This window comes from Scylla paramamosain, unplaced genomic scaffold (genome assembly GCF_035594125.1).
Source record: "Scylla paramamosain isolate STU-SP2022 unplaced genomic scaffold, ASM3559412v1 Contig13, whole genome shotgun sequence".
Lineage (NCBI taxonomy): Eukaryota > Metazoa > Arthropoda > Malacostraca > Decapoda > Portunidae > Scylla > Scylla paramamosain.
In genome coordinates this window covers 1,127,501-1,154,030 of record NW_026973678.1, presented here as the reverse complement: position 1 = coordinate 1,154,030, position 26,530 = coordinate 1,127,501, and the positions used below count along the sequence as shown (strand labels likewise).

General features: G+C 43.0%; 1 protein-coding gene and 2 long non-coding RNA genes across 3 annotated transcripts in view; 2 read left to right on the top strand and 1 right to left on the bottom strand.

Annotated features, from left to right (window-relative positions):
- The window catches only part of LOC135097188 (GTP-binding protein 10 homolog), a 99,829-nt gene extending 98,545 nt beyond the window's left edge, over positions 1 to 1,284 (top strand). The window contains exon 4 of the mRNA XM_063998959.1: positions 445 to 1,284. Within this exon, the coding sequence (XP_063855029.1) occupies positions 445 to 804 (360 nt within the window). The 3' untranslated portion in view covers positions 805 to 1,284. The remainder of the gene's footprint in view (positions 1 to 444) is intronic.
- A 3,129-nt stretch (positions 1,285 to 4,413) lies between these two features.
- On the top strand, positions 4,414 to 17,920 carry LOC135097190 (uncharacterized). Its single transcript, XR_010265449.1, has 6 exons — positions 4,414 to 5,907; positions 9,035 to 9,251; positions 10,622 to 10,755; positions 13,180 to 13,396; positions 15,281 to 15,414; positions 17,245 to 17,920. It is a non-coding gene; the product is annotated as an uncharacterized LOC135097190 (long non-coding RNA).
- Positions 17,921 to 18,408: 488 nt separating this feature from the next.
- Positions 18,409 to 22,284, bottom strand: LOC135097143 (uncharacterized). Its single transcript, XR_010265406.1, has 3 exons — positions 22,148 to 22,284; positions 19,600 to 19,735; positions 18,409 to 19,149 (listed from the first exon to the last, which is right to left on the bottom strand). It is a non-coding gene; the product is annotated as an uncharacterized LOC135097143 (long non-coding RNA).
- Positions 22,285 to 26,530: the final 4,246 nt, after the last annotated feature.

Here is a 26,530-nt window from a genome sequence, read left to right as displayed (position 1 = left end):
AGGGCTCCCAGGTCAAACAGCTGGGAAGGCACCTGACCTTCATATCAATGACATAAAGGTCAAACAGCTGGGAAGGCACCTGACCTTCATATCATTGACATGATATAGCCTGATGTCCAAGAAACTTACACCTTTCTGTGGTTACTGTAACTTCATTCGTCAAAAAAAAATAAATAAAAATAAAAAATAAATAAATAAATAAAATAAAATAAATAAATAAATAAATAAATAAATAAATAAATAAAAATGCAGTTTCTGAGGTTGGAATAGATGAATTGTATTTTAATTAATTTAAATGGGAAAACTTGTTTTGGTTTGTGAACTGAGGTTTCTACTGTACATAGATCCCAACAAAGTTCAGAATCCCCTGAATCCCTCCTTTCTACTCTATAGCAGCTCCTTGTCTCCTTGTCTATGAAATGACCAGTATTTGATATGTTCCAGCACTGCAAGAAGAGCCTGCCTAAGCCGCAAATACTCCCTGCTGACAGATTTGACCGCAACAGACAGTGCAGAGGCAACTTTAGGCATCAAGACTACAGGAAGGAAGGAGGCTGCAGGGATCAAGGGGAGTACAGAGGTCATGGGAATTATAGGGATCGTGGGAATTACAGGGATCACAGGAGGGAATATTCTGACCACAGGCAAGGGAGGTTTGTCAGTGACCACAGAGATCATGATGACAGCAGAAGGGATAGCGAGAAGAGGAAGTACAGGTCTGAGAAGGAGAGTGATGAGTATGGAAGAAGGAATTACCAGTCCAGCAAATACTACAATGGGTGGGGGGGGGTGTCATCCTGTTGAGTTTTGTGAATCCAGTGGCTGGTATATTTATCTTTCATCAGGGACTTCACACAAGCTTCCACGCCATTAATTCTTTGACCATTACCAAAGGTTACTGACATTTAATTTACATTTAAATGCCTGCCTGCCTGTCTGTTCATATCTTTCTCTCACAATGTACTCACCATTCACTTGTGAACATTTAGATTTTTAGGAAATATTTTTGAGCAAGTTCCTTCATCACAAGGCAACCATCTACTAAAAAGAAAGAAAAATGGAATATATGTTGGCATTTCCTTGATTGCTTTTGGTGTTAGTGTGTGACTTTCCAGAGTGACAATACAAGTGTTATCCCCACTACAAGTCATGCACTATATATAACATCACTGAGTATCTTTTCTCTCATTTTCATATAAATGTTTGTAACATTTTCATATAAATGTATGCTAACTTTTATGTGGACTTACTGTAAGATTTTTTAAAAGTAAAGTATTTTTCCAATTTACGATTATATACTAAAAACCTCCAAGAAAAGTATTTTTCCAATTCACGATTATATACTAAACCTTCACCTCCAAGATAAGACGTGATGGTTCATAACGTGCACAGGAATGGCATCCAACAAAGTAATTGTTGCCAAAGCCTCCAGTAATCCAGAACCTTAAAAAAGTTGCAACCCTCACTTTAGTCTGAAATTTTTATACTGTATGTCTGCATAATTATCAAGTTACATCCCCATGCAGCCTCAGCACACCAAGGCAAGGAGATACCGTGAAGGATTAGACCAAACATTAACACAGGTAAATCTTTAAACTTACACTAAATCTTAAGATGGCAAGGCAACAACTACTTTGTTGGATACTGTTGTAATATGTACATTTTATTCTCACCCAAACTTTCTGGCATAAATTAAGGATGAATGATGAATAAGGCTGCCACAATTTGTAAAGAAAATACTGACTGATGTTAATAATATGGATTTAAGAAGTAAATGTAAAATAAACCTCTGCATGAATGACAAGACTTTTCTGTAGAATGTAAGCCTGTGCAAATGTCCCTTGTGTTGGGGTAGGAGGAGGGATCCATCCTCTCCCCACTAGAGACTCAGGCACCAAGGTGAATTTGAAATTAACCTTAGGCAATGTTTTTGTGCAGTGTGTGTGTGTGTGTGTGTGTAGGAGCCATCATCATCAACCACAGGTGATAATGATGGTTCCTGCTTTCATCATCATTGGGGCTAGCCAGACCAACCTGGGGCTGTACTCTGGAGTGACGCTGTATGCCTCAGGTGGGTGTGGAGGGCTGGGATAGTGGGTAACAATTAAAAAAGACTAGTATACACACAAACCATCACAAACACTATGTAATGCTGGTATACACACGCACATAAACACACAATTAAGGCTGGTATACACTTAGAGACATACAAATACTTGCTATTGGTTGTATATTCTTAGAAACACACACACGCTTACTAAGTCTGGTATATACACACAAACTTGTATACAAACACTAGTATATACTTAGAGACACATCCAAACACTTGCTAAGTCTGATATACACACATAAACCCATAAGAGATGCTGGTATATGCTCAGAAATCTATACACATTAGGTAAGGCTACTATACACAAATCTATACATATATTAAAGTTCCAGGACTGGTGTCCTAAAAGATGAATTTCAAACCCAAGCCACAAACCACCATATTTCCCCTTCAAAGTAATCCTTCTGGAGTATACAACTGCGCTCCCAACCCTCTACAGTCACTAATCTTTTTCTTACGTGCTTTTAAAATCATGTCCTCTGTTGCAGGTCGTTTAACAATGAGCGCTGAACAGCGAACAAACTTGAAGTTTTTGGTGCAGTTGGGGAAAACGCCGTCAGAAGCACTGGGTATGCTGCAAAAAGTGTACGGGGATGAGACAATGTCACGCTCACGTGTTTTTGAGTGGTGCAAGAGGTTCAAAGAGGGCCGGGAGGACGTGGAAGATGACCCCAGGAGTGGAAGACCCTCAACGAGCAGGAATGAGGCCAATGTTGAGCGTGTCAAGCAGATGGTGCGTGACGATCGTCGGTTGACTGTTCGAAAGATCGCAGATGAGCTTGGCATGAACCACAACAGCGTGTGGAAGATTATCACTGAAGATCTGGGCATGCGGAAAGTCTGTGCGAAGATGGTGCCGAGACTCCTGAACGATGACCAGAAGGGACGACGCATGCAGGTGTGTCAGGACATCCTCGAGCGTCTGGAAACTGAACCAGACTTGCTCAGGAGAGTCATCACCGGCGATGAGTCCTGGGTATTTGAGTACGACCCGGAGACCAAACGCCAGAGCCTTCAATGGAAGAGTCCGGCGTCGCCACGGCCGAAGAAAGCAAGGCAGTCCAGGTCCAGCTTCAAGGTCATGTTGATCGCTTTCTTCGATGTGAGGGGCATCGTCCACTGCGAGTTCTTGCCACAGGGCCAGACAGTCAACCAACATGTGTACAAAGAAGTACTGCGGCGTCTGCTTCGTGCAGTGCGCGAGAAGAGGCGGGAGTTGTGGCAGGGCAACTCGTGGCTGCTTCACCACGACAATGCGCCTGCTCACAATGCCCTGAGCATCAGAGAGTTCTTGGCCAAGAAGAACATCGCCGTGCTGGAGCAACCGCCCTACTCACCTGACCTCGCTCCGTGCGACTTCTTCCTCTTCCCCAAGCTCAAGGAGGTCATGAAGGGGACCCGTTTTGATGATGCGGACGACATCAAAAAGGCCGTGACGACGGAGCTGAGGAGCATCCCGCAAGAATCCTTCCAGCAGTGCATGCAAGCCTGGCAGAGAAGGATGGACAAGTGCATGCGGTGCCAGGGGGATTACTTCGAAGGAGATAACCTATAGTTTGTAGCCTGGATGTGAAATAAAACTTGTGTGGCACCAGTCCTGGAACTTTAATGACACACCTCGTATGTTGAATGATTGAGATGACTAGTACTCTCTCTCTCTCTCTCTCTCTCTCTCTCTCTCTCTCTCTCTCTCTCTCTCTCTCTCTCTCTCATATCCTTTGTCTATGTCACTCATATTTTCTCTTTTTATCTCTCCCTTTCTGTCTGTCTGTCTGTCTGTCTGTCTGTCTGTGTCTGTCTGTCTGTCTGTCCCACACTTCAATACACCCTTCCTGTCTTGTTACACCTTAGTACACCCCTCCTGTCTGCCCCTAGAGCTTAATACACCCTGTATCGCCCCTGCATCTTATTAAACTATTCCCGTTTGTACTCCTCCATCTCAATAAATCCTGTCTTCTTTCCCTGTCAGCCTGTTTGTCCCATCTTACTACACCCTGTCTGTCCCTACTCCTTAGTCCATCCTTCCTTTCCTCTACACCTCAATACTCCCTTCCCTGCCTGTCTCATATATATATATTTAAATATCTATATTCATATATGACATTCTTGGCGTGTTTGTCAGTTTTGAGTGTGTTTTGGGGTGTTTTGGAGTGTTTTTGTCAGTTCTGGATGAATTTTGGGGTGTTTTGGAGTGTTTTAAGTATTTTTGGGCTATTTTAAAGGAGTTTGGGTGTGTTTCGGGTGCTGTGGGTGGGTAAAGCTGTGTTTCTGGGTGTTTTAGATGGGTGTGGATGCGTTTTGGATATGTTTTGGGGTGTAGAGAGATGGATGTGATGTGTGCAGGGTGCCTCAGTCCCTGGATGGGTGTAGCAGTGTGTGGTGCTCTGTCTGGGCCTCGTGGTGTGGGATTGCCAGCCTGCCGGTGTAGTGCATGGAAAGGGACATAATTTAAGACAGTTTATCATATTTAATTATTTTGTTTATTAATTAATTTACTATTATCATTATTTTTATTTTACGCTCATCTTTTGTGTTCGGGAGTTCGTTGTTAGTGCTGCTATTGACAAAAAAAAGGGAGAGATCGTTTTATTTCTTAGTGTGGAAATTGTCGCGGTGTGTCAGGTGCTGATTGCTGTTGAGAGTCGCAGGTCCCGCCCTCTGGCATCAAACAGACAATAAAGAACTAATATGTCGCTGTTGCATTTATTTCCTTTAACGTAAATATGTAATGATACGGTTTTATCTATGTCTCCTGATGTTATGGCACTTTTGGCTAATTTTTAACTAATTCTGTTCATGTCATTATCTGAATACCTAATAACAATCAGTATCCTGCATGTACTGTCAAATCTATCGAAACATCAGCACGTCTACTGAGTTATGGATTTCAAGAGATTCCGAATTATTGCTGTTTCCTTCTGAATTTTAATAGGTTCAGAAAATCTACCAAAATTGTGCTTCCCGGCAGTTGGATATCTATTACGGTTGTAAGAGAGAGAGAGAGATATCAAATTAAATATACATAAATTATAAGGAAAAAAGGAAGATAATAGAGACGGATAAATAAATATATAAATACACAATAAAATGTAATACAGAACAAATTATGAAGGAAAAGAAAAAAAATATATATATAATTGAAGTGCGCTGATAATAACAGCGTGGTGCAGAGGGTACGTTAATCTGTGGTAGACCCAAGCTGTTTACATAATTTAAAGAGTCTACCTGATTTCATCCATGACAATTAAACATTTGATAATAACGAGAGGCTTCAAGTCACACAAGCTTTTCAATGACTTCACACAAGGTCATACAATAGATGAAGAATCGTAGTGTAAACACCGCCGGGACCACTTCAAATTTGGCGCTTGAATTGGAGAGAGAGAGAGAGATGTGGACATTTTGACAATTACAATTACAATGGCTTATAACTTAGTTTTACATGTTCATGCTTCATTATATTTCACTTGTTTTATTTTGTATTAGAATAGTGTAATATGAGAGAAGCTGGAGTAATTGGAAATATAATTTGTAGGTTTGTGGGTAATGAGTGCACGCTGACATAGGAGAGTGAGCGGACGTCAGACACACAGAGGGGTGGTGTTTGAAGGGCGTGCGTGTGCAGCTGCCTTATTTAACCCGGATTTTCTCTCAAGACGGTGACACGTGCCAGTGGAAGCTTAATGGCTGCCGGAAGGTGGTCGTGAGGGCCAGAAACACTTACAATATTGACAAATGACCCACCTGCTGCTTGGCCACCTGGCGGACTGGTCACAGACGCCATGGTGCAATAGGAGGTGAGTGTGATAATGGTGTTGTTCTTTGTAATGGCTCCGTGTCACGCACAATAACGAAATAGGACGGTAATGTTACGTTAATGTCCTGCTTTCCAAAATTTTCGTCAAACTTTTTATTTATTTATTTATTTATTTTTGATTGTGGAAGGATCATATTTAACATTTTCTCCTCGTTAGGAATACATTTGTACACTTGACTCAATATTCCACGGTCCTGCTAACGTTTCTAACCACAAGGACAAAACACCCTTGATTTAACCACGAGAGAAAATTAAAAGCTGCCAAAATTCATCTTGTCGGTTGAAGTGAAGGCTGGCTTTCTATAAATATATCCGCCATTAATTGCTGTATCTCTCACTTATCAGCCAATCCTGTCACTAACTGGAGCCACATAACAGTGCTTTCATTTCCGCTAGTCAGATATAATCGCTATTGCCTATAGTATTTCAAACTCACGATGACCCACCAGGTGTTGGTCGCTTCAAGGAGCGGCGGTGCCAAATCTAACCCACCCCCTCAGAAAACGGAGACAACCGTTCTCTTTATTTGCATGTACGACTTTGTTATAAGAATCAAGACACCCACACGTGCTTATAAGAGAGAATGAAACTCTGATATTTATTTTTCCTGATATGTTTAAGTGATATATATGTGAATGACTCAGTCGCACACCTGTGTCGAGGCGACCCTTCCCCCACCCACTCCCGTTAGATTCTGGGTCGGGAGCAGGTGGCAACGTCAACTGACCTGATATGCCACATTTTTTCATGAAGTATCTTCTTTTCTTTATATATATAACAATTATTCATATCACTTACTATCTAATGCAAAAATCAAAAGGTATTTAGAACATTTCATGCTAATATACCCTGGTTAGTGGACAGTTACCAGTTTATAGTGAATGTTTGGTTCAATATGTGGCAATAAAGCGGACAACACCTGGTGGGTCATCGTGAGTTTGAAATACTATAGTTTTGGTGTGATGAAGGCTTAAGTGAGGCAGACTGACAGCTCCTCTCTACCGGGACCGCCGCTTGTAATTTAAACTAACGCCGCTTGTAATTTAAAATAATGTACATTGTTTTCAGGTTCAACAAGCACAGTACTTAGTTGACTTGTGCATAGATACGTGGTGCTTGCTGGATAAATGTAGGTAATTAGTAGTATGCATGTTTGGGGAGCAGGTGTGTGTGTGTGTGTGTGTGTGTCCGTCCGTGTCCCCTTAGGCTTTCACACCGCCACCCTTCTGCCCTCACAACCCTTCATCCCTTCACCTTTCTTCCCTCTCTATAGTCTCTGCATACTGATACGTCCCTCCTGCGCAGTGTCAGGCACAGTTACCAGCCAGTAGAGATGAAACCAGTAACTCCTGACGAATAGAATATTTTGTATTGGGAGAAGGACGTTAGGAGAAATGAAGATAAAAGAAGTGCAAGGATCAGTATGGTGAAAATACTTTGAGAAACACCCCTAATAACATGAACTGCAAGAGGGGAATGTTTCTAAGTCTTCGAATACAATATAATTAAAATAATTAGAGGATTAATTAATAAGTAAGGAGAAATGACAACGGTAACGAAAGAAAAACTGTGCGAAAATTAACATAATTAAAATAAACTATGAAAACTATCACAAAGAACAAGAAATATTAGTAAAAACTCAAAAAATTAAGTTAACCGTCCCTGGGTGAAGATTGGCCGCCGCCCCGCCATGTGCGAACAACAACATTCGGTCAGGGTTGAAGCGATTAGGGAGTTTTCAGATGTAATTGTGTGTAAGTAGTCACCATCACCTACTGGAGTGACGGGTGGAGTGGAGCAGCAGTAGTGGTGGTGGAGCTGGAGTGGTGTCAGGTAATAGGAGGGGAAATTTGTGCCACCTAGTTTGGTTGTCTTAGCATCGGTAGAAAATGTGTGTGATTTTATTTGTTGGTTTATTTCAGTGTTGGAGTCGTGGGTGCGGCATGACATGGCTCTTTATATAAGTGACAACACCAGACAGTGTTACCTGTACGTCCATTTGTGAACGTTTTATAGCCAAAGTACTAGACCCGAGGGAAATGGAGGTATATTTTCAGTTGGGGTCTTGCTGGCTGGCGAAGCAAAATGTTCAGTCACTTGAACTGCAGAACACCACAACTTTTGTTTGAAGAAGCTGAAAAACAAGCCACTCTGTATTTTCTCACCTTACTGATTACTTTATTACCTGCTCACCTTGATTGTTCACCTGACCCAACCTAACCTGACCCAACCTCACCTGACCCAACCTAACCTGACCTAACCTGACCTAACCTAACCTGATCCAACCTAACCTGACCCAACCTAACCTGACCCAACCTAACCTGACCCAACTTGGCCTCACCTCACTGCACCTCAGTCTTCACGTTTACCTCCCTTCTCATATCCACTCCCTCCTCCCAGGTAATATGGACATCAACTTAGCCTCTTCTCCCAAGGTTAATGCTTATGTGTCAGATAGACTTATGTGGACATGAATGTATCCTCTTCTCCCAAGGTTAATACTTACGTGTCAGATAGACTTAAGCTTGTAGAATATCTTGCATTACATATCAATTTATTAATCCGAAAAAAAAAGTAAAAGTTTAATGAAGTGATGCATCCTCGCATGACACCCTCTCCATCTGAGTGCTTGAGAGTCACTGGTGGCCGGCTGCTGGAGCTGTGCGGGGCAGGGCAGGGCGGGGTTAACCGTTATGGGAATCACAGTTCATAGTTATTTGTAGTTTTTGCTTAATTAAACAAAATAATAATAGTAATAATAAATAAATAAATGATTAAGTTAGGTGGTAAGTGGTTGATCTATACTTGAGAAAATACATTTATATTCATTTTTAGGTAGTTTTATTTATTTGTTTATTTAATTTTTTATTCTTTGGTGTACATATTTATTTATTTTGTATTTGTATCTCATTTTTTGTGTGTTATGGGAGAGAGAGAGAGAGAGAGAGAGTGAGAGAGAGAGAGAGAGAGAGAGAGAGATGCTATTCTTAATAATGTATCTAATTTTAACCTATTTCATTTTGTTATATTTACTAAGAAACAGTAATTAAACCATACTTTCTACAAAAACAACAACAACAACAACAATAACAACCAAATCATTCTAGACTACCCCATCCCCTGCCTCCTGCCCTGCTCCACCCAGATGCCATGACCCAGCAGCGACGCCATTCCACCTGCTACATGACACTGGCTGACGCACTCCTGACATGGCAGCGACAGGAGGCGGAGGGCAGGAGCAAGAGTCGGATGGTGAAGAAAGGCGTGATGGCGGAGGTGGTGGCTGTGGAGGGTGTTCGTGCAGGGTACCTCGGCAGGGTCTAGGTTAGAGCAAATGGATGATGAGAGACTAGTGAGAAAGGTGTTTGTATGGAATATTAGGAGTAGCAGTTGGGGGAAGAAGTGTGTTAGGATGGTAGTAAAGAGTGGCTTGGAAACTAGTTGGGCTTTTGAGTGGTTGAGTGAAGGCTTGTTGAGAGTGACGGAAGTACGAGTGTCAGATATGGAGAGCGTTTACAATGGTATGTAAGTGGAGAAGTGAGATAGACAGAGTGATGAAGCACATGGGATTGAGTGAGCCAGGTGTGGAAATTGTGGGATGGAGCGAGCCAGGTGTGGAAAAGTGTGAAAAATGTGGAAAGTGTGGAAAATTGTGGGATTGAGTGAACAGCTGTGGAAAAGTGTGGAAATTGTGTTGAAAAGTGTAGAAATTGTGGGATTGAGTGAGCCAGGTATGGAAATTGTGTAGAAAAGTGGAAAAAGTGTGGAAATTGTGTGGAAAAAGTGTGAACATTGTGGGATTGAGTGAGCCAGGTGTGGAGGAGTGAGACGGACAGAGCCATGAAGCATGTGGGGTTGAGTGAGCCAGGTGTGGAGGAGTGAGACAGACAGAGCGATGAAGCACGTGGGGTTGAGTGAGCCAGGTGTGGAGGAGTGAGACAGACAGAGCCATGAAGCACGTGGGGTTGAGTGAGCCAGGTGTGGAGGAGTGAGACAGACAGAGCGATGAAGCACGTGGGGTTGAGTGAGCCAGGTGTGGAGGAGTGAGACAGACAGAGCAATGAAGCACGTGGGGTTGAGTGAGCCAGGTGTGGAGAAGTGAGACAGACAGAGCCATGAAGCACGTGGGGTTGAGTGAGCCAGGTGTGGAGGAGTGAGACAGACAGAGCCATGAAGCACGTGGGGTTGAGTGAGCCAGGTGTGGAGGAGTGACAGACAGAGCCATGAAGCACGTGGGGTTGAGTGAGCCAGGTGTGGAGGAGTGAGACAGACAGAGCAATGAAGCACGTGGGGTTGAGTGAGCCAGGTGTGGAGGAGTGAGACCGACAGAGCCATGAAGCACGTGGGGTTGAGTGAGCCAGGTGTGGAGGAGTGAGACAGACAGAGCCATGAAGCACGTGGGGTTGAGTGAGCCAGGTGCGTCACTTGGGGACGACTGTCAGCCAACCCAGGACCAACGGCTGATGACGCTCAATGATGGAATTAGAAGCTGCATGAATTGTTTATGTAGATTTTAGAAGCTGTCTGAATTGTTTATGTAAATCTGAAGCACTTACTTTGAGTTGAAGGCTTGGGCCATGTAATTGTAATTCTTCTGTACCATTGTCATAAGTTCCTTAGATAACTCACTACAGTTTTGTCTCTATCTAATAATATGTACATTTACTCAAACTGAATTTTCTTTCATTGTGCAGGTTTGCAGTAAACCTCCCTGAAGGTTCCAGAGCTGGTCAGCAAGTGCCCAGTCCAGGCTGTCACAAGACTGTGATGGTGGACCTTCCACTGATACTCACTGAAAACAGCTGTGCACTGCCACTCACAGGAAATGGTGAGTACTCTAGGTGTGTTGTCTGCTGGCTAAGGGAGAGAAAAATTCTGGTGTGTGTGTGTGTGTGTAGGAACCCATTAAATATTGGTTGTTGTCAGAAATGGAAAATGCTCTGAGGGACTTTGAAAAGGTTGCTTATATCAGTGTGAAATGAGTAGGTGTGTCCTTGGAGACAGAGGCAGCATGTGGCCAGGTCTGGAGGAGAATCTTGACTGAGGCCCTTGAGAGACTGCAAGCTGGCAGAACTGAGGAAGATCCTTGTGGGTATACATCAACAAATCTTGGAGCTTATTCTGAATGACACTGTAGTGAGGAAACTCAAAGCTTGGAGGAGCAGAAGAACAGTGTTGCTATGTGTGGAGGCAATACATTGACTGTGCAGTATATCACAAGGAAGACAATCTTTGCCCCCACAGTGATAAGAGCTAAACACCTGCTTCACCACTGCCTCAGGAGGACCCACTGTTCACCCACACAGTAGAAGCTGAAATAGTGGAGGCAGTATTACATAACAGTTGATCAAAGCTGAACAAGTCAAGGTGTTACTAGTATTTCCAGAGTTGTATAAGTACTTTTGAGAGAGAGAGAGAGAGAGAGAGAGAGAGAGAGAGAGAGAGAGAGAGAGAGAGAGAATAGTGATTTGTGTAGTTTGAGTGATTCACTTACAGACAGTAGTTAGTGAGCAGGTGTTGAATATAATGCTGAGGGAGAATAAATTAATTGGCAGCAGTGTGCATAAATGTAGTGTATGTTTTTTTAAGTATTTTTTTTAAAGTGGTGGAGACGTCTCAGAAGCTGTTTTAGCTAGAGATGAGATATGAAGTTTCCAGTTTCGATTATAAGTAAAGGACAGATTGAGGATGTTCAGTGTAGAAGAGGGGGACAGTTGAGTGTTACTGAAGAAAAGGGGATAGTTGTCTGAAAGGTTGTGTCGAGTTGATAGATGGAGGAATTGAGTTTTTGAGACATTGAACAATACCAAGTTTGCTCTGCCCCAATCAGAAATTTTAGAGAGATGAGAAGTGAGGCATTCTGTGGCTTCCCTGCATGAACTGTTTACTTCCTGAAGGGTTGGATGTCTATGAAAAGACATGGAAAAATGCAGGGTGATGTCATCAGTGTAGGAGTGGATAGGACAAGAAGTTTGGGTTAGAAGATCATTAATGAATAATAATAAGAGAGTGGGTGACAGGACAGAACCCTGAGGAACACCACTGTTTACAGATTTAGGAGAAGAACAGTGACTGTGTACTACAGCAGCAATAGAACGGTCAGAAAGGAAACTTGAGATGAAGTTACAGAGAGAAGGATAGAAGCTGTAGGAGGGTAGTTTGGAAATGAAAACTTTGTGCCAGTGAAAGTGTTTGTACCTAACCTAACCTGACCCAACATAACCTGACCCAACATAACCTGACCCAACCTAACCTAACCTGACCCAACCCAACCTAACCTAACCTAACCTAACCTAACCTAACCTGACCCAACCTAACCTAACCTAACCTAACCTGATCTAACCTAACCTGACCCAACATAACCTGACCTAACCTAACCTGACCCAATGTAACCTAACCTAACCTGACCCAATGTAACCTGACCCAACCTAACCTAACCTAACCAGACCCAACTTAACCTAACCTAACCTGACCCAACCTAACCTAACCTAACCTAACCTGACCTGACCTGACCCAACCCAACCCAACCCAACCTGACCCAACCCCACCTCACCTGACCTCACCTCACAGTGTTCGTGTTCACTTCCCTTCTCTTCACTCCCTCTTCCCAGGTAACTTGGAGATAAGCTTAGCCTCTTCTCCCAAGGTTAATACTAGATAGACTTAAGCTTATAGAATATCTTGTATAACATATCAGTTTATTAATGCAAAAAAAAATTAAAGAAGTAAAATTTTAATGAAATTGCTCCTTCCTGCATGACACCCTCCCCATCCGAGTGCTTGAGAGTCACTGGTGGCCGGCTGCTGGAGCTGTGCGGGGCAGGGTGGGGTTAACTGTTATGGGAATCGCAATTCATAGTTATTTGTAGTTCTTGCTTAATTAAAAAATGATAATAGTAATATTAAATGAATAAATGATTGTTAGGTGGTAAGTGGTTGATCTATACTTGAGAAAATACATTTATATTCATTTTTAGGTAGTTTTATTTATTTGTTTATTTAATTTTTTATTCTTTGGTGTACATATTTATATATTTTGTATTTGTATCTCATTTTTTGTGTGTTATGGGAGAGAGAGAGAGAGAGAGAGAGAGAGAGAGAGAGAGAGAGAGAGAGAGAGAGAGAGATGCTATTCTTAATAATGCATCTAATTTTAACCTATTTCATTTTGTTATATTTACTAAGAAACAGTAATTAAACCATACTTTCTACAAAAACAACAACAACAACAATAACAACCAAATCATTCCAGACTACCCCATCCCCTGCCTCCTGCCCTGCCCCACCCAGACACCATGGCCCGGCAGCGACACCATTCCACCTGCTACATGACACTGGCTGACGCACTCCTGACGTGGCAGTGACAGGAGGCGGAGGGCAGGAGCAAGAGTTGGATGGTGAAAGAAGGCGGGATGGCAGAGGTGGTGGCTGTGGAGGGTGTTCGTGCAGGGTACCTCGGCAGGGTCTAGGTTAGAGCAAATGGATGATGAGAGACTAGTGAGAATTTTTTTTTTTTTTTTTTTTTTTTTTTTTTTTTTTTTTTAATGTAGGAAGGACACTGGCCAAGGGCAACAAAAACCCAATAAAAAAATATGCCCACTGAAATGGCAGTCCCATAAAAGGGTCAAAGCAGTGGTCAAAAATTGATGAATAAGTGTCTTGAAACCTCCCTCTTGAAGGAATTCAAGTCATGGGAAGGTGGAAATACAGAAGCAGGCAGGGAGTTCCAGAGTTTACGAGAGAAAGGGATGAATGATTGAGAATACTGGTAAACTCTTGCGTTAGAGAGGTGGACAGAATAGAGATGAGAGAAAGAAGAAAGTCTTGTGCAGCGAGGCTGCAGAAGGAGGGGAGGCATGCAGTTAACAAGATCAGAAGAGCAGTTACCATGAAAATAGCAGTAGAAGACTGCTAGATATGCAACACTGCGGCAGTGAGAGGCAACATTGTGGCGGTGTGGAATGTTAGGAGTAGCAGTTGAGGGAACAGGTGTGTTAGGGTGGTAGTAAAGAGCGGCTTGGAAACTAGTTGGGCTTTTGAACGGTTGAGAGTGACTGAAGTATGATTGTCAGAAATGGAGAGGGTTTAGAATGGCATGTAAGAATGTGAAGTGAGACAGATAGAGTGATGAAGCACGTGAGGTTGAGTGAGCCAGGTGTGGAGTGAGACAGACAGACAGACAGACAGACAGAGTGATGAAGCACGTGGGGTTGAGTGAGCCAGGTGTGGAGGAGTGACAGACAGACAGCAATGAAGCACGTGGGGTTGAGTGAGCCAGGTGTGGAGGAGTGACAGACAGACAGCGATGAAGCACGTGGGGTTGAGTGAGCCAGGTGTGGAGGAGTGACAGACAGACAGAGCCATGAAGCACGTGGGGTTGAGTGAGCCAGGTGTGAAGGAGTGAGACAGACAGAGCAATGAAGCATGTGGGGTTGAGTGAGCCAGGTGTGGAGGAGTGAGACAGACAGAGCGATGAAGCATGTGGGGTTGAGTGAGCCAGGTGTGGAGGAGTGAGACAGACAGAGCAATGAAGCATGTGAGGTTGAGTGAGCCAGGTGTGGAGGAGTGACAGACAGACAGCCATGAAGCACGTGGGGTTGAGTGAGCCAGGTGTGGAGGAGTGACAGACAGACAGAGCCATGAAGCACGTGGGGTTGAGTGAGCCAGGTGTGGAGGAGTGAGACAGACAGAGCAATGAAGCATGTGGGGTTGAGTGAGCCAGGTGTGGAGGAGTGAGACAGACAGAGCGATGAAGCACGTGGGGTTGAGTGAGCCAGGTGTGGAGGAGTGACAGACAGACAGAGCCATGAAGCACGTGGGGTTGAGTGAGCCAGGTGTGGAGGAGTGAGACAGACAGAGCAATGAAGCACGTGGGGTTGAGTGAGCCACAGAGCGATGAAGGGTTGAGTGAGCCAGGTGTGGAGGAGTGAGACAGACAGAGCGATGAAGCACGTGGGGTTGAGTGAGCCAGGTGTGGAGGAGTGAGACAGACAGAGCGATGAAGCACGTGGGGTTGAGTGAGCCAGGTGTGGAGGAGTGAGACAGACAGAGCGATGAAGCACGTGGGGTTGAGTGAGCCAGGTGCGTCACTTGGGGACGACTGTCAGCCAACCCAGGACCAACGGCTGATGATGCTCAATGATGGAATTAGAAGCTGCATGAATTGTTTATGTAGATTTTAGAAGCTGTCTGAATTGTTTGTGTAGATCTGAAGAGCTTACTTTGAATTGAAGGCTTGGGCCATGTAATATCTTTGTACCATTGTCATAAGTTCCTTAGATAACTCACTACAGTTTTGTCTCTATCTAATAATATGTACATTTACTCAAACTGAATTTTCTTTCATTGTGCAGGTTTGCAGTAAACCTCCCTGAAGGTTCCAGAGCTGGTCAGCAAGTGCCCAGTCCAGGCTGTCACAAGACTGTGATGGTGGACCTTCCACTGATACTCACTGAAAACAGCTGTGCACTGCCACTCACAGGAAATGGTGAGTACTCTAGGTGTGCTATCTGCTGGCTAAGGATGAGAAAAATTCTGGTGTGTGTGTGTGTGCGTGTGTGTGTGTGTGTGTGTGTGTGTGTGTGTGTGTGTGTGTGTAGGAGCCCATTAAATATTGGTTGTTGTCAGAAATGGAAAATGCTCTGAGGGACTTTGAAAAGGTTGCTTATATCAGTGTGAAATGAGTAGGTGTGTTCTTGGAGACAGAGGCAGCATGTGGCCAGGTCTGGAGGAGAATCTTGACTGAGGCCCTTGAGAGACTGCAAGCTGACAGATTGAGGATGTTCAGTGTGGAAGAGGGGGACAGTTGAGTGTCACTGAAGAAGAGGGGATAGTTGTCTGGAAGGTTGTATCGAGTTGATAGATGGAGGAATTGAGTTTTTGAGGCATTGAACAATACCAAGTTTGCTCTGCCCCAATCTGAAATTTTAGAGAGGTGAGAAGTCAGGCATTCTGTGGCTTCCCTGTGTGAACTGTTTACTTCCTGAAGGGTTGGACGTCTATGAAAAGATGTGGAAAAGTGCAGGGAAGAGAGAAGGATAGAAGCCGTAGGAGGGTAGTTTGGAAATGAAAGCTTTGTGCCAGACTCTATCAAAAGCTTTTGATAGACAGTGACAGTGCATCTGTGGCCACCTGTGTCATGGCTGTCACTGATCTTCCTGTCTCCCGTCCAGTCTCACAACTACAAAGCCCTCTCAAACAATGCCCAGCACAGCACTCTTCCCTTTGTTAAGCTTGACAGCACCCGTTATAATGCAAGAATTAAATGTGAGCTGTGAAATCAGAGTGTAGCAGTAAGGGGGACACAGGCAGGGAAGTACAGGAGAGACCTTCCCTTCCACTGTGTCTGGCAGTCTCTCTGTGATTAAAGGGCTGAACATGGCATCCTCAGGGCACGAGAGTTGCCATGGGTGATAATTTGCTACTTTTTTGAGCAGTGAAGCCTTTGTTCTGTGGGTGTGCTGTCATGCACTGTAATATTCTGTGTGGCCATTGTAAAGCCACATTGAAGGTATGTGTAAAGCTTGATGCCAACCCCAAGCTGTCCCATTTTATAAATTCATATAGAAATATTTAGAAAAAAACTGGGAAAATTTGAAATCTGCAGCAATTTTGGTCCCAGGAATTTTGGATAGGGGAATTTCAACTGTATATAGTATTGTTGGGTGTGTGTGTATGTGTGTATGTGTGTTTGTGTATGGATAAGAGGAATAAGATTAATGTTTTCTGAAGGAGTTGGAGGAGGGGAGGCATGCACTTAACCATGATTACAAGAGCAGTAACATTGAAAATAGTGGTACAAGACTGTAAGAGAAGCAACAGATGGCTGGATAAGCAGATGTTAGCTCCTGTTAAGTGCAAGTCCTGACAGGTGCGAGTGAGTCTTGTCAGTGAGGTGTGTTGTGAAGTATTAATGGAGAGAGAGAGAGTTAGAAGGAATGATTTGCAGTGATCACTGTGAAATAAGAGGAGAGGATGCATTGTTGTTCTGTTATTGCGATGTGCATGTGAAAGTATTGGGTTAAATATGAGACTAATTTTGGGGAATTCATGGATATAGGAGATAAATAGATGTGGAATTATTGTGGGGTGTTAAAGGATTGTCTGAGGCACCTGTTAGGCCAGGGGAGGGAGTGAAAAGTTTGTGGAAATAAGGGTTTGTGTGAGTGAGGAATTAGTGTGTGTGTGTGTGATGCAGAAATAAGCTCATTCTTCATAACTAGTTTACCCAAGTTGCATTATTTATGTATTTATTTGCAGAGGTTTGTCTTCTGTCTGTGCAATCAAGGCTGGTGGTGATGGTGGTGTCTCATTGCAGGGCCTGATGTGAAGGTGTCTGCAGCCAGTGTTTGGTGTCCTCTGTGCCTGCCTGGTGGTGCCTCATTGCAGGGCCTGATGTGAAGGTGTCTGCAGCCAGTGTTTGGTGTCCTCTGTGCCTGGTGGTGCCTCATTGCAGGGCTGATGTGAAGGTGTCTGCAGCCAGTGGTGGGTGTCCTCTGTGCCTGGTGGTGCCTCATTGCAGGGCTGATGTGAAGGTGTCTGCAGCCAGTGGTGGGTGTCCTCTGTGCCTGGTGGTGCCTCATTGCAGGGCTGATGTGAAGGTGTCTGCAGCCAGTGGTGGGTGTCCTCTCTTCCTGGTGGTGCAGCCTGATGTGCTGCCTGCTTCAGTGTAAATCTTGCAAGCCAGATCTGCCAGCTGTCTCCAGTGTAGTAGTCTAGGGTGCTTTGCTTTGTGTCTTTGGCAATAAATAAATTTGTGAGTATCATTCTCATGTGAATTATATAGTTTGATAAAATTACAGAATGTGCTTGATAAAATTACAGAATGTGCTTGGGTAAACTAAATTTATATATTGGTGGTAAACAATTCATGCATCCCCAAGTAAATAAATAAAATAAAATAAATAGGACCCAAAACAATAGATACAATAGATCATCCTCTGGTCAAAAAAAAAAAAGCCAGGATTGGCCCATTTTTGGCTAAGTTTAAGGTGAAACTTGCACACATAAGCCCTGTCCGAGTGACACCAGAGTCGCTTGGACAGGGCTTCTGTGTGCAAGTTTCACCTTAAACTTAGCCAAAAATGGGCGGGCCAATCCTGAGCCAAAAATGGGCCAATCCTGAGCCAAAAATGGGCCAATCCTGGCTTTTTTTTTTTTTTTTTGACCAGAGGATCAATTGTTACTAGTATTTTTTTTTTTTTTTTTTTTTTATCAGGGCTATGAACTGGTTACATCAGAAAGCAGCTTATTTGCAATTTGTAAAAAGATTTTAGTATATAATTCCACATAATTCCACAAGTATGAACAAGATGATTAAATATATTTGTTTAAATCACATTGCCAAAGTTTCTGAGGAGGCATGAATTGTTACACCAGAAAGCTTGTTTATTTGCAACTTGTTAGTATAATTCCCTAAGTATGTACAAGGTAATATATATATTGTTTAATAAATCATTATTGTTTAATCATTCCCTAAGTATATACAAGATAATATATATATATTGTTTAATCATTATTGTTTAATCACAAAAGTTTAATAAATACACAATAGGATAAATGATTTGTTTTCCTTGTGTCGGAGAGCTCCTGTGTCAACTTGAGTGAGACTAATGTTGAGGACTTCAGCCTTTGCAAGTCCTGAAGGATGCTTGTCACTCCCACCAACAGCTTGAAGGGACTCTTCCTGCTGCTAAACTGCTTGACTATTTTTCCTGCTTAAAATTCTTGCCTTACAATCTTGTTACAACTTGAAAACTTGTACCCTTTTCTCGCTGCATTCTTCCTGCTGTTAACTGCTTGACAATTATTCCTTAAAATTCTTACCTTACTTTTTCCTGCTTAAAATTCTTGCCTTACAATCTTACAACTTGAAAACTCTTGTACCCTTTTCTCGCTGCATTCTTCCTGCTGTTAACTGCTTGACAATTATTCCTGCTTAAAATTCTTGCCTTACAATCTTCTTACAACTTGACTCTTCCTTGATTGCAATGAAAAATTCCTTGACTCCTCTTGTCAGGCTTACAGGTAGCAAGACTCGGCCCCTCTTCCTGATGACGCTCCTTGACTTAACTAACACCTCGTCAGGCTTACAGGTAGTGACACAGCCCCTCTTCCTGATGAAACTTGACCCCCTGATTGCAATGAGTATGTCAGGCCTGATGTGGTAGAGATTCCTGTGGGCAACTGTTCATGGGATGGAGTGAAGGAGTACACGTCACACCTGCAAGGGAAACGGACCATTAGCTCCTAGACACATGAAGCTTGTATGTGCTGAGATTCTTAATGTTTGACAATTGATTCATTACAAAACAACCTTTGAAAAGAATGAGGCGTGGGAAAGGTGCCGAGATTCTTAGTATGAGATGTTTGGGGATTGGTTGCCTAAAAGACTATGACTGGACAAACATGATACGAAAAAACCGGGCAAGTTTGAAAAGTACAATGCACTATGCAAGAAATGTGTCGATATTTTGTGTGAATTGCGTCAAAAATTCAGTCACATTCAAGAAAGGAAATTTGAAAAGCATAGCAGTATGACAGACAAGAAACTGAAAAATGTGCCTTAAATAAATACTTCCCAATTATATTTGGAGGATGATTGAAATTCGCATGGCATCAGAAATTTCAATAGCACGACATTATATACATATTAGAAGTTTAAAAGACGAACCTGATGAATAATTTCACCTTCCCCAACACTGCCTCGATCACATGGTATCCTGGCAACGGGAACAGCGAGGAGGCAGCTGAATTCACACCTGTATATCAATCAACTTTCCCTCGGTGCTGATTGGCCAAGGAGGAGCCTGTGGGAGAGAGAGCCTTTGTCAAGTCACCCCTATAAATGTAAAGCACACGAAATCTATAGTTGTAATCAAATTTAATATTGCAGAAGGGTAGCGACATTGGTCCTGGAGAAGTGAAAATATAATCTCGAGGATAAACTTATGAATAACTTACAATTTGAAAATAATAATAATTTAAAACTTTCTGCTCACACCTTCGAAGTTTATTATTGCTATTCATGGTCAGTTAATAATTCCAGAGATACGTTTTTGAAACCCACTTTAGAAAAATATACGAGGAAATAAAACAGTACAAGAAAAAAAAAATATATACATCACATGAATAACAAATTAGGAAAATAAGTATTAGAAATCCAACTTCGAGCTGAATTGATAAAAAAAAAAATAAAAGAAAAATCTGGTTTAATACAACAAAGCATTAATAGACAAGTTTAATGTAAATTTAGAAGGTTAATGTGTGTGTGTGTGTGTGTGTGAGGAGTTGTGTCTTTTTGAGTGTCTCCAGATTTTTGAGTGTGTCGTCACCAGATTTTTGAGTGCATGAGCATTCTAATGGTTGAATTAATTCGTGTTTATGTGCGTGTGAGTGTGTGGGAGCGGGCGTGAGTGTGTGGGCGCGGGCGTAAGTGTATGTGTGGGCGCGGGCGTAAGTGTATGTGTGGGAGCGGGCTTGTGTGTGTGTGGGCGCGGGCGTTTGAGGGCGTGGACGCGGGCGTGTGAGTGTGTGGGCGCGGGCGTGAGAGTGCATGGAGGCAGGCGTGTGAGTGCATGGAGGCGGGCGTGTGAGTGCATGGAGGCGGGCGTGAGTGCGTGCGTGGAGGCGGGCGTGAGTGCGTGCGTGGAGGCGGGCGTGAGTGCGTGCGTGGAGGTGGGCGTGAGTGCGTGCGTGGACGCGGGCGTGAGTGCGTGCGTGGACGCAGGCGTGAGTGCGTGGAGGCGGGCGTGAGTGCGTGCGTGGAGGTGGGCGTGAGTGCGTGCGTGGACGCGGGCGTGAGTGCGTGCGTGGACGCAGGCGTGAGTGCGTGGAGACGGGCGTGAGTGCGTGGAGGTGGGCGTGAGTGCGTGTGTGGACGCGGGCGCGAGTGCGTGGAGGCGGGCGTGGGTGCGTAGAGGCGGGCGTGAGTGCGTGGAGGCGGGCGTGAATGCGTGCGTGGACGCGGGCGTGAGTGCGTGCGTGGACGCAGGCGTGAGTGCGTGGAGGCGGGCGTGAGTGCGTGCGTGGACGCAGGCGTTTGAGGGCATGGACGCGGGCGTGAGTGTGTGGGCGCGGACGTGTGAGTATGTGGGCGCGGGCGTGAGTGTGTGGGCGCAGGCTTGTGAGTACGTGGACGTGGGCGTTTGATGGCGTGGACGCGGACCTGTGAGGGCGAGGGCATGAGGGCGAGGGCGCGGACGTGTGAGAGTGTGGGCGTGGAAATGGGCGTATTTGTGTGATCCTCCTAAGTGTTGGTGTGTGTGCCTTACTACTTAATAAAGTTTGTGAGCCAGGTGACCGAGCACGTGGCGCGCGGGGCATTTAAAGCCCTTTAATAATGGTAAATAAAGGAGATTTAAAAATATGAGGAAGAATGGCATCAACTTGTGGTGCTCATAGAAAACGTAAGATATGTTAAGGGAGACTATGATATTTAATAACTTAATTTTAATCTTAGTCGAAAAGTGTTATTTTTAAGGTATGCCCTCCCCTTAAAGGTAGGTGTGTGTGTGTGTTGTGTGTGTGTGTGTGTGTGTGTGTGTGTGTGTGTGTGTAATAAATATAAACGTACATAAAAAGATAATGAATGAATGAAAGTAATGAGCAATGGTACTTTAGCCAATTACCACTTACCACAGCGAACAAGTCGAGGGAACACAAGGCAGCGGCCACAGACATACCAATCTATCAGTCTTGCGTATTCATAAATAAATAATCTCGACTTCTCCCTTAATTCTTACCTTAATAAGTTAGTCACACGTCAGATCACCTGGACAAACATGCAACTTCCTACCTAACAAGCTTATTTACGTTGCCTGCAGTCTAATCACTCACGCAGCTTAATCTTGGCCAGTATCAGTTAGGTTAGGTTAGGTTAGGTTAGGTTAGGTTATTTATTATTTCCCCCTGGACATACAAATAGCTTAACATCTGTTCAGCATATTTAATTCTCACCTGATAAGCTTAACTACGTCACCTGAGCAGTGTTATAATCACCATCTGGCCTAATCACACGTAACCAACCTCACTAGGCCAACCTAATCAGCTCACCTAATCACTAACAACGTGGCTAGCCTAATCACCACGTATGGGCAGACCTGCCCCAATCACACCTAACATAATCCTCACCTATTCAAGCTAATTATTCAGAATCTTACGAGTTACGCATTAATTCCACCGAGTGAGTATTAATTTAACATAATCATTGCAAAACTTACCATTTAATTCCTTCAAGAGCTGCGTCAAGCCACGAGACCTACACCTTGACCTCTCACCGCCGCTGCTACTGGTGAAGTGAACTGAGCGGGCATGACACGCTGAAAGACTTAACGAACCATATTTTGAAACAGTTAGCTGTGTCTCTAATACTAATGACTCTAATGAAGGTTGTACTGGTTTTTAAAGATGTTTTTTTTTTTCTTATGGTTCTAGTGACAGATTAATATGTTTGCTATTTTATTAACAGGAGAAACGCATTGGAGAACTTGGTCCAATCAGGTTAGAAGAATTGGAACCGGAAAATTAAGTGTCACATTGAAGGGGAAAGTGTTCAAATCGGTAGTTAAACCCGCATTGTCATAAGATACGGAGACGTAGCCAATAGGGAAAGCAGATAGAACAAGTTGGAGATTACAGAGACGAGTATTGAGGCGGATGCTTGGGGTGACAAGGAGGAATTAAGTGAGAAATAGTTTTATAAGAGGAACAAAGTAACGGAGGTGACAGTACAAGACAGGAGAATAGTCCGGTCACATCAGAGGGCCAGAAGAAGGCATGGATATAGAGATAGAAGGCAGAGGATTGACGTGACAGACCAAAAGGTGGAAGGATCGCATTGGAGAGGATCTGAGGGAGAGAATTGAGTGGGGAGGAGGTTGGGGAGAGCCTTGTGGAGAAGACTAGTGAGGAACAGCGACCTCGTAGGAACATTGGAGCAGAAGGAAAATGTTACCCTTTCCAGCTCGGTGAGGGGGGAGGGGAAACGAGGGGAGAGAAGAGGGGAACAGCACACTCCCCCGTCCATTCCCATCTCCTCATCTCCAAAAATGATTCCCTCTCATCTCCCCATTTCCTGTTACCCATCTTCCCATCCTCCTCGCCCCTCGCTTCCTCCACCACCTTCCCATCTCCAAAAACATCCTCCCATTCTCATTACAATCTCCCCATCATTTCCTTTCTCCCCTTCCCAATTCCTCATTACTCCTCAACTATGCACAGACACCTACCCATCTCCCCATCTCCCCCATTCCTTCTTACACAACCTTCACCCCTTCCCCTTACCTACCTGCACATCTGCCCATCTCCAAACTCACTATTCCTCTTAATTATCTACCCATTTCCCCATCTGCCCCCAAACCTCCATTCCCCAACCATCTATCCACTTGCCTATCTCCCCATCTCCACCCCTTCTCCTCGTTTTGACCCCAGGAGGAATTTAAGAGGTATCAAAACAGACGATTTGGGAACCCTGGTTAAAATGTGATCTCCGCTCTTCATATCTTCCCCTCCTGACGTGACTTTTAAGCATCACCATTAATAAACACGTGACAAATCTTTCCTGACTCCATTGATGCTGGTCGCTGTCTACCATGCACCAAAAATGTGAACCTGCAGGATGATAATTACCATGAAACAGAGGAGGAGGAGGAGGAGGAGGAGGAGGAGGAGAAGGAGAAGGAGAAGGAGAAGGAGGAGGAGGAGGAGGAGGAGGAGGAGGAGGAGAAGGAGAAGGAGAAGGAGAAGGAGAAGGAGAAGGAGAAGGAGGAGGAGGAGGAGATAGGATGATATCGTATTTTGCATTAATTCAAAATCGTAAATACAAGAACTTTCTGACTAATGTATAAAGTTTCTTGTATTTAAACACTCCACACATACACACACACACACACACACACACACACACACACACACACACACACACACGTCCGATGGGCCTAACGAAATCCAAAAAAATCTAAATTAGGCTTATAAATTCTGCAGGAAACACTTCAGGGTAATATATATATATATATATATATATATATATATATATATATATATATATATATATATATATATATATATATATATATATATATATATATATATATATATATATATATATATATATATATAGAAGAAGAAGAAATAAAAAAAGAAAAAGAAGAATGAACAACTGACTGGAGGAGAAGGAAGAAAACGAGAAAGAGAAAAATAATCAAAGAGACAAGAAAATAAACAAACCTAACAAATAAATAAAGGGGTCCACAGGTGACACAATTCTCACCTGTGTCTTCAAAACTCATTAATGGAAGCGCGGGGTAAAGGTAGCAGTGTTATTACCAACAGTACACCACATTAAACAAAGCAAATCAACAAAATTATCACGAGGAAGTGTGTGTGTGTGTGTGTGTGTGTGTGTGTGTGTGTGTGTGTGTGTGTGTGTGTGTGTGTTACATTAATGGTGATGCGTGTTTGATGGGATAAAAGGAAAATAAAAGTGAATGATGATGAGGATCAGAGAGAGAGAGAGAGAGAGAGAGAGAGAGAGAGAGAGAGAGAGAGAGAGAGAGAGAAAACATCCCCTCAATCACGGAAACGAAGGAGAGAAATGAGAAAGAAAAAAAAAAACAATAGATAATGAAGGAAAATAACAGCATAATGAAAGAGAAAAATAAAGAAAGGAGAGAAGCTTTGGGTAGAGACTTCATGGGTGGAACAAACAAACAACCCACGCCACTAAATAATGTTTTCTCCAGCGCGTTGTCCGTAACATATGCGCCTGTTATGCCCGGGACGACTCCTCTGGCTTTGGAAGTACCGCACATTTAAAACGAATATTCACAGTCTATAAAGTTTACGAGGGAATAACCGTAGCGGCGCCGCGAAGGTAAAGAACAGGGAACACTTGCAGTAGACGCCCAGCCATTGACATCACGGGTGCGGGTATTGTGGGAGGCAAGGGAAGGGAAGGAAGCAAGGAATTTATGAATGGACTGGTGTGTGGGTAGATCTAGCCTTTATAGAGGACAGAATACCGCCTTGCTGGACGCCTAATATTATCATTGATTATCTTGTTTTTTTTCCCTTTGTGTGTAAGAGGGCCACTGGTCAAAGGTAACAAAAGACTGGTGAAAGAAAAGGCCTGTTAAAAGTGCCAGTCCATAAAGAAAGGGCAGAAAGGATCATGGAAAAAAGGGAAAAAGGAAGAAGAAAAGAAAAGAAAAAAGGTTTAGGTGACGTTTTGTTTGACTGACTCCTTAATTGACTGACTGGTTATCTTTTTATTTATTTATTTATTTATTTTTTTTTTTTTACGTGCAAAGGTGTACAGTAAAAAAAAAAGTTCTCTATTTTGTTGCAGCATAAACATCACTGAAGGAGGCAACCAAGTAAATTATCAATCAATCAAGCAAGCAAGCAAATCAATCCATATATTAATAAGCACAAAAAAATCGCCTAGAATATATAAGAGTCTAATTCTGGAGGTGACAAATTAACTGACTGACTGACTGATTATTGAATTGACCAACTAATAAACTGATGCACTGATTGCTTAACTGACTGAATGACTGACTGACTGACTGACTGACTGACTGGCTGAATGACAGACTGGTTCCTTGACTGGTATTTTGGCGTTGACGTAATAAATCAAAGGCTACCACCAAGTAGAATATATAAAGGAACACAAAGGAAGACCCAGGAGTAAAGAGTAACCAGGGCAAAGGGTTGGGATTGCTTGTGAACGAGAGAAAATTAGCGGTGAGAAATGAAGGGAAAAGACACAAGGAAAAATGAAAAAAAGGAAAAAAAAAAGAAAAGACTGTTCTTAATAGGGAAACATGTTTTAATCGCTAAGGAAATAAAGTTTGTTATTGATAGGGAAAAATATCAAGTCGTTAATTAGAGAAAAGACAAGGAAAATGAGAAGAAAAAGAACGAAAAGACTGTTCTTAATGGGGAAACATGTTTTAATCGCTAAGGAAATAAAGTTTGTTATTGATAGGGAAAAATATCAAGTCGTTAATTAGAGAAAATACACAAGGAAAAATTATAAAAAGAAAAAAAAAAAAGGAAAAAACAATTCTTAATTGAGAAATGTTTTAATCGCTAAGAAAATAAAGTTTGTTATTGATAGGGAAAAATACCAAGTTGTTAATTAGGAGTTATTAATAAGGGAAAATTACTCAATAAGGAGATGACTTTACTAATGACTGGTAATTTGTGAAAAGTTATAATTCTAGAAGATGGATCGTAGTTCTTAATGGTAAAAAAAAAAAAAAAAAATGTTAATAAATTTATGAATACGAAGTTAAAAAATAAATCCAGCTTCTTTAAACACAAACAAACACAAACGAAGGGCAAACAAAAGTCAAACTCCCTCCCTCTCTCTCTCCCTCTCTCTCTCTCTCTCTCTCTCTCTCTCTCTCTCTCTCTCTCTCTCTCTCTCTTATCGGGCTTGCCAGGTAAGCCACTATTGTTCACCCAGGTAGACAGGGGGTCAGAGTAATGGCACCTGTCCCCCTTAGAATAAATGGAGAATTCAAGGGGGCGCCTCTCCCTCTCCTCCTCTTCCTCTTCCTGAGACACGTTGACTTTCTCCGGTTGGTTAAAAGTAAATT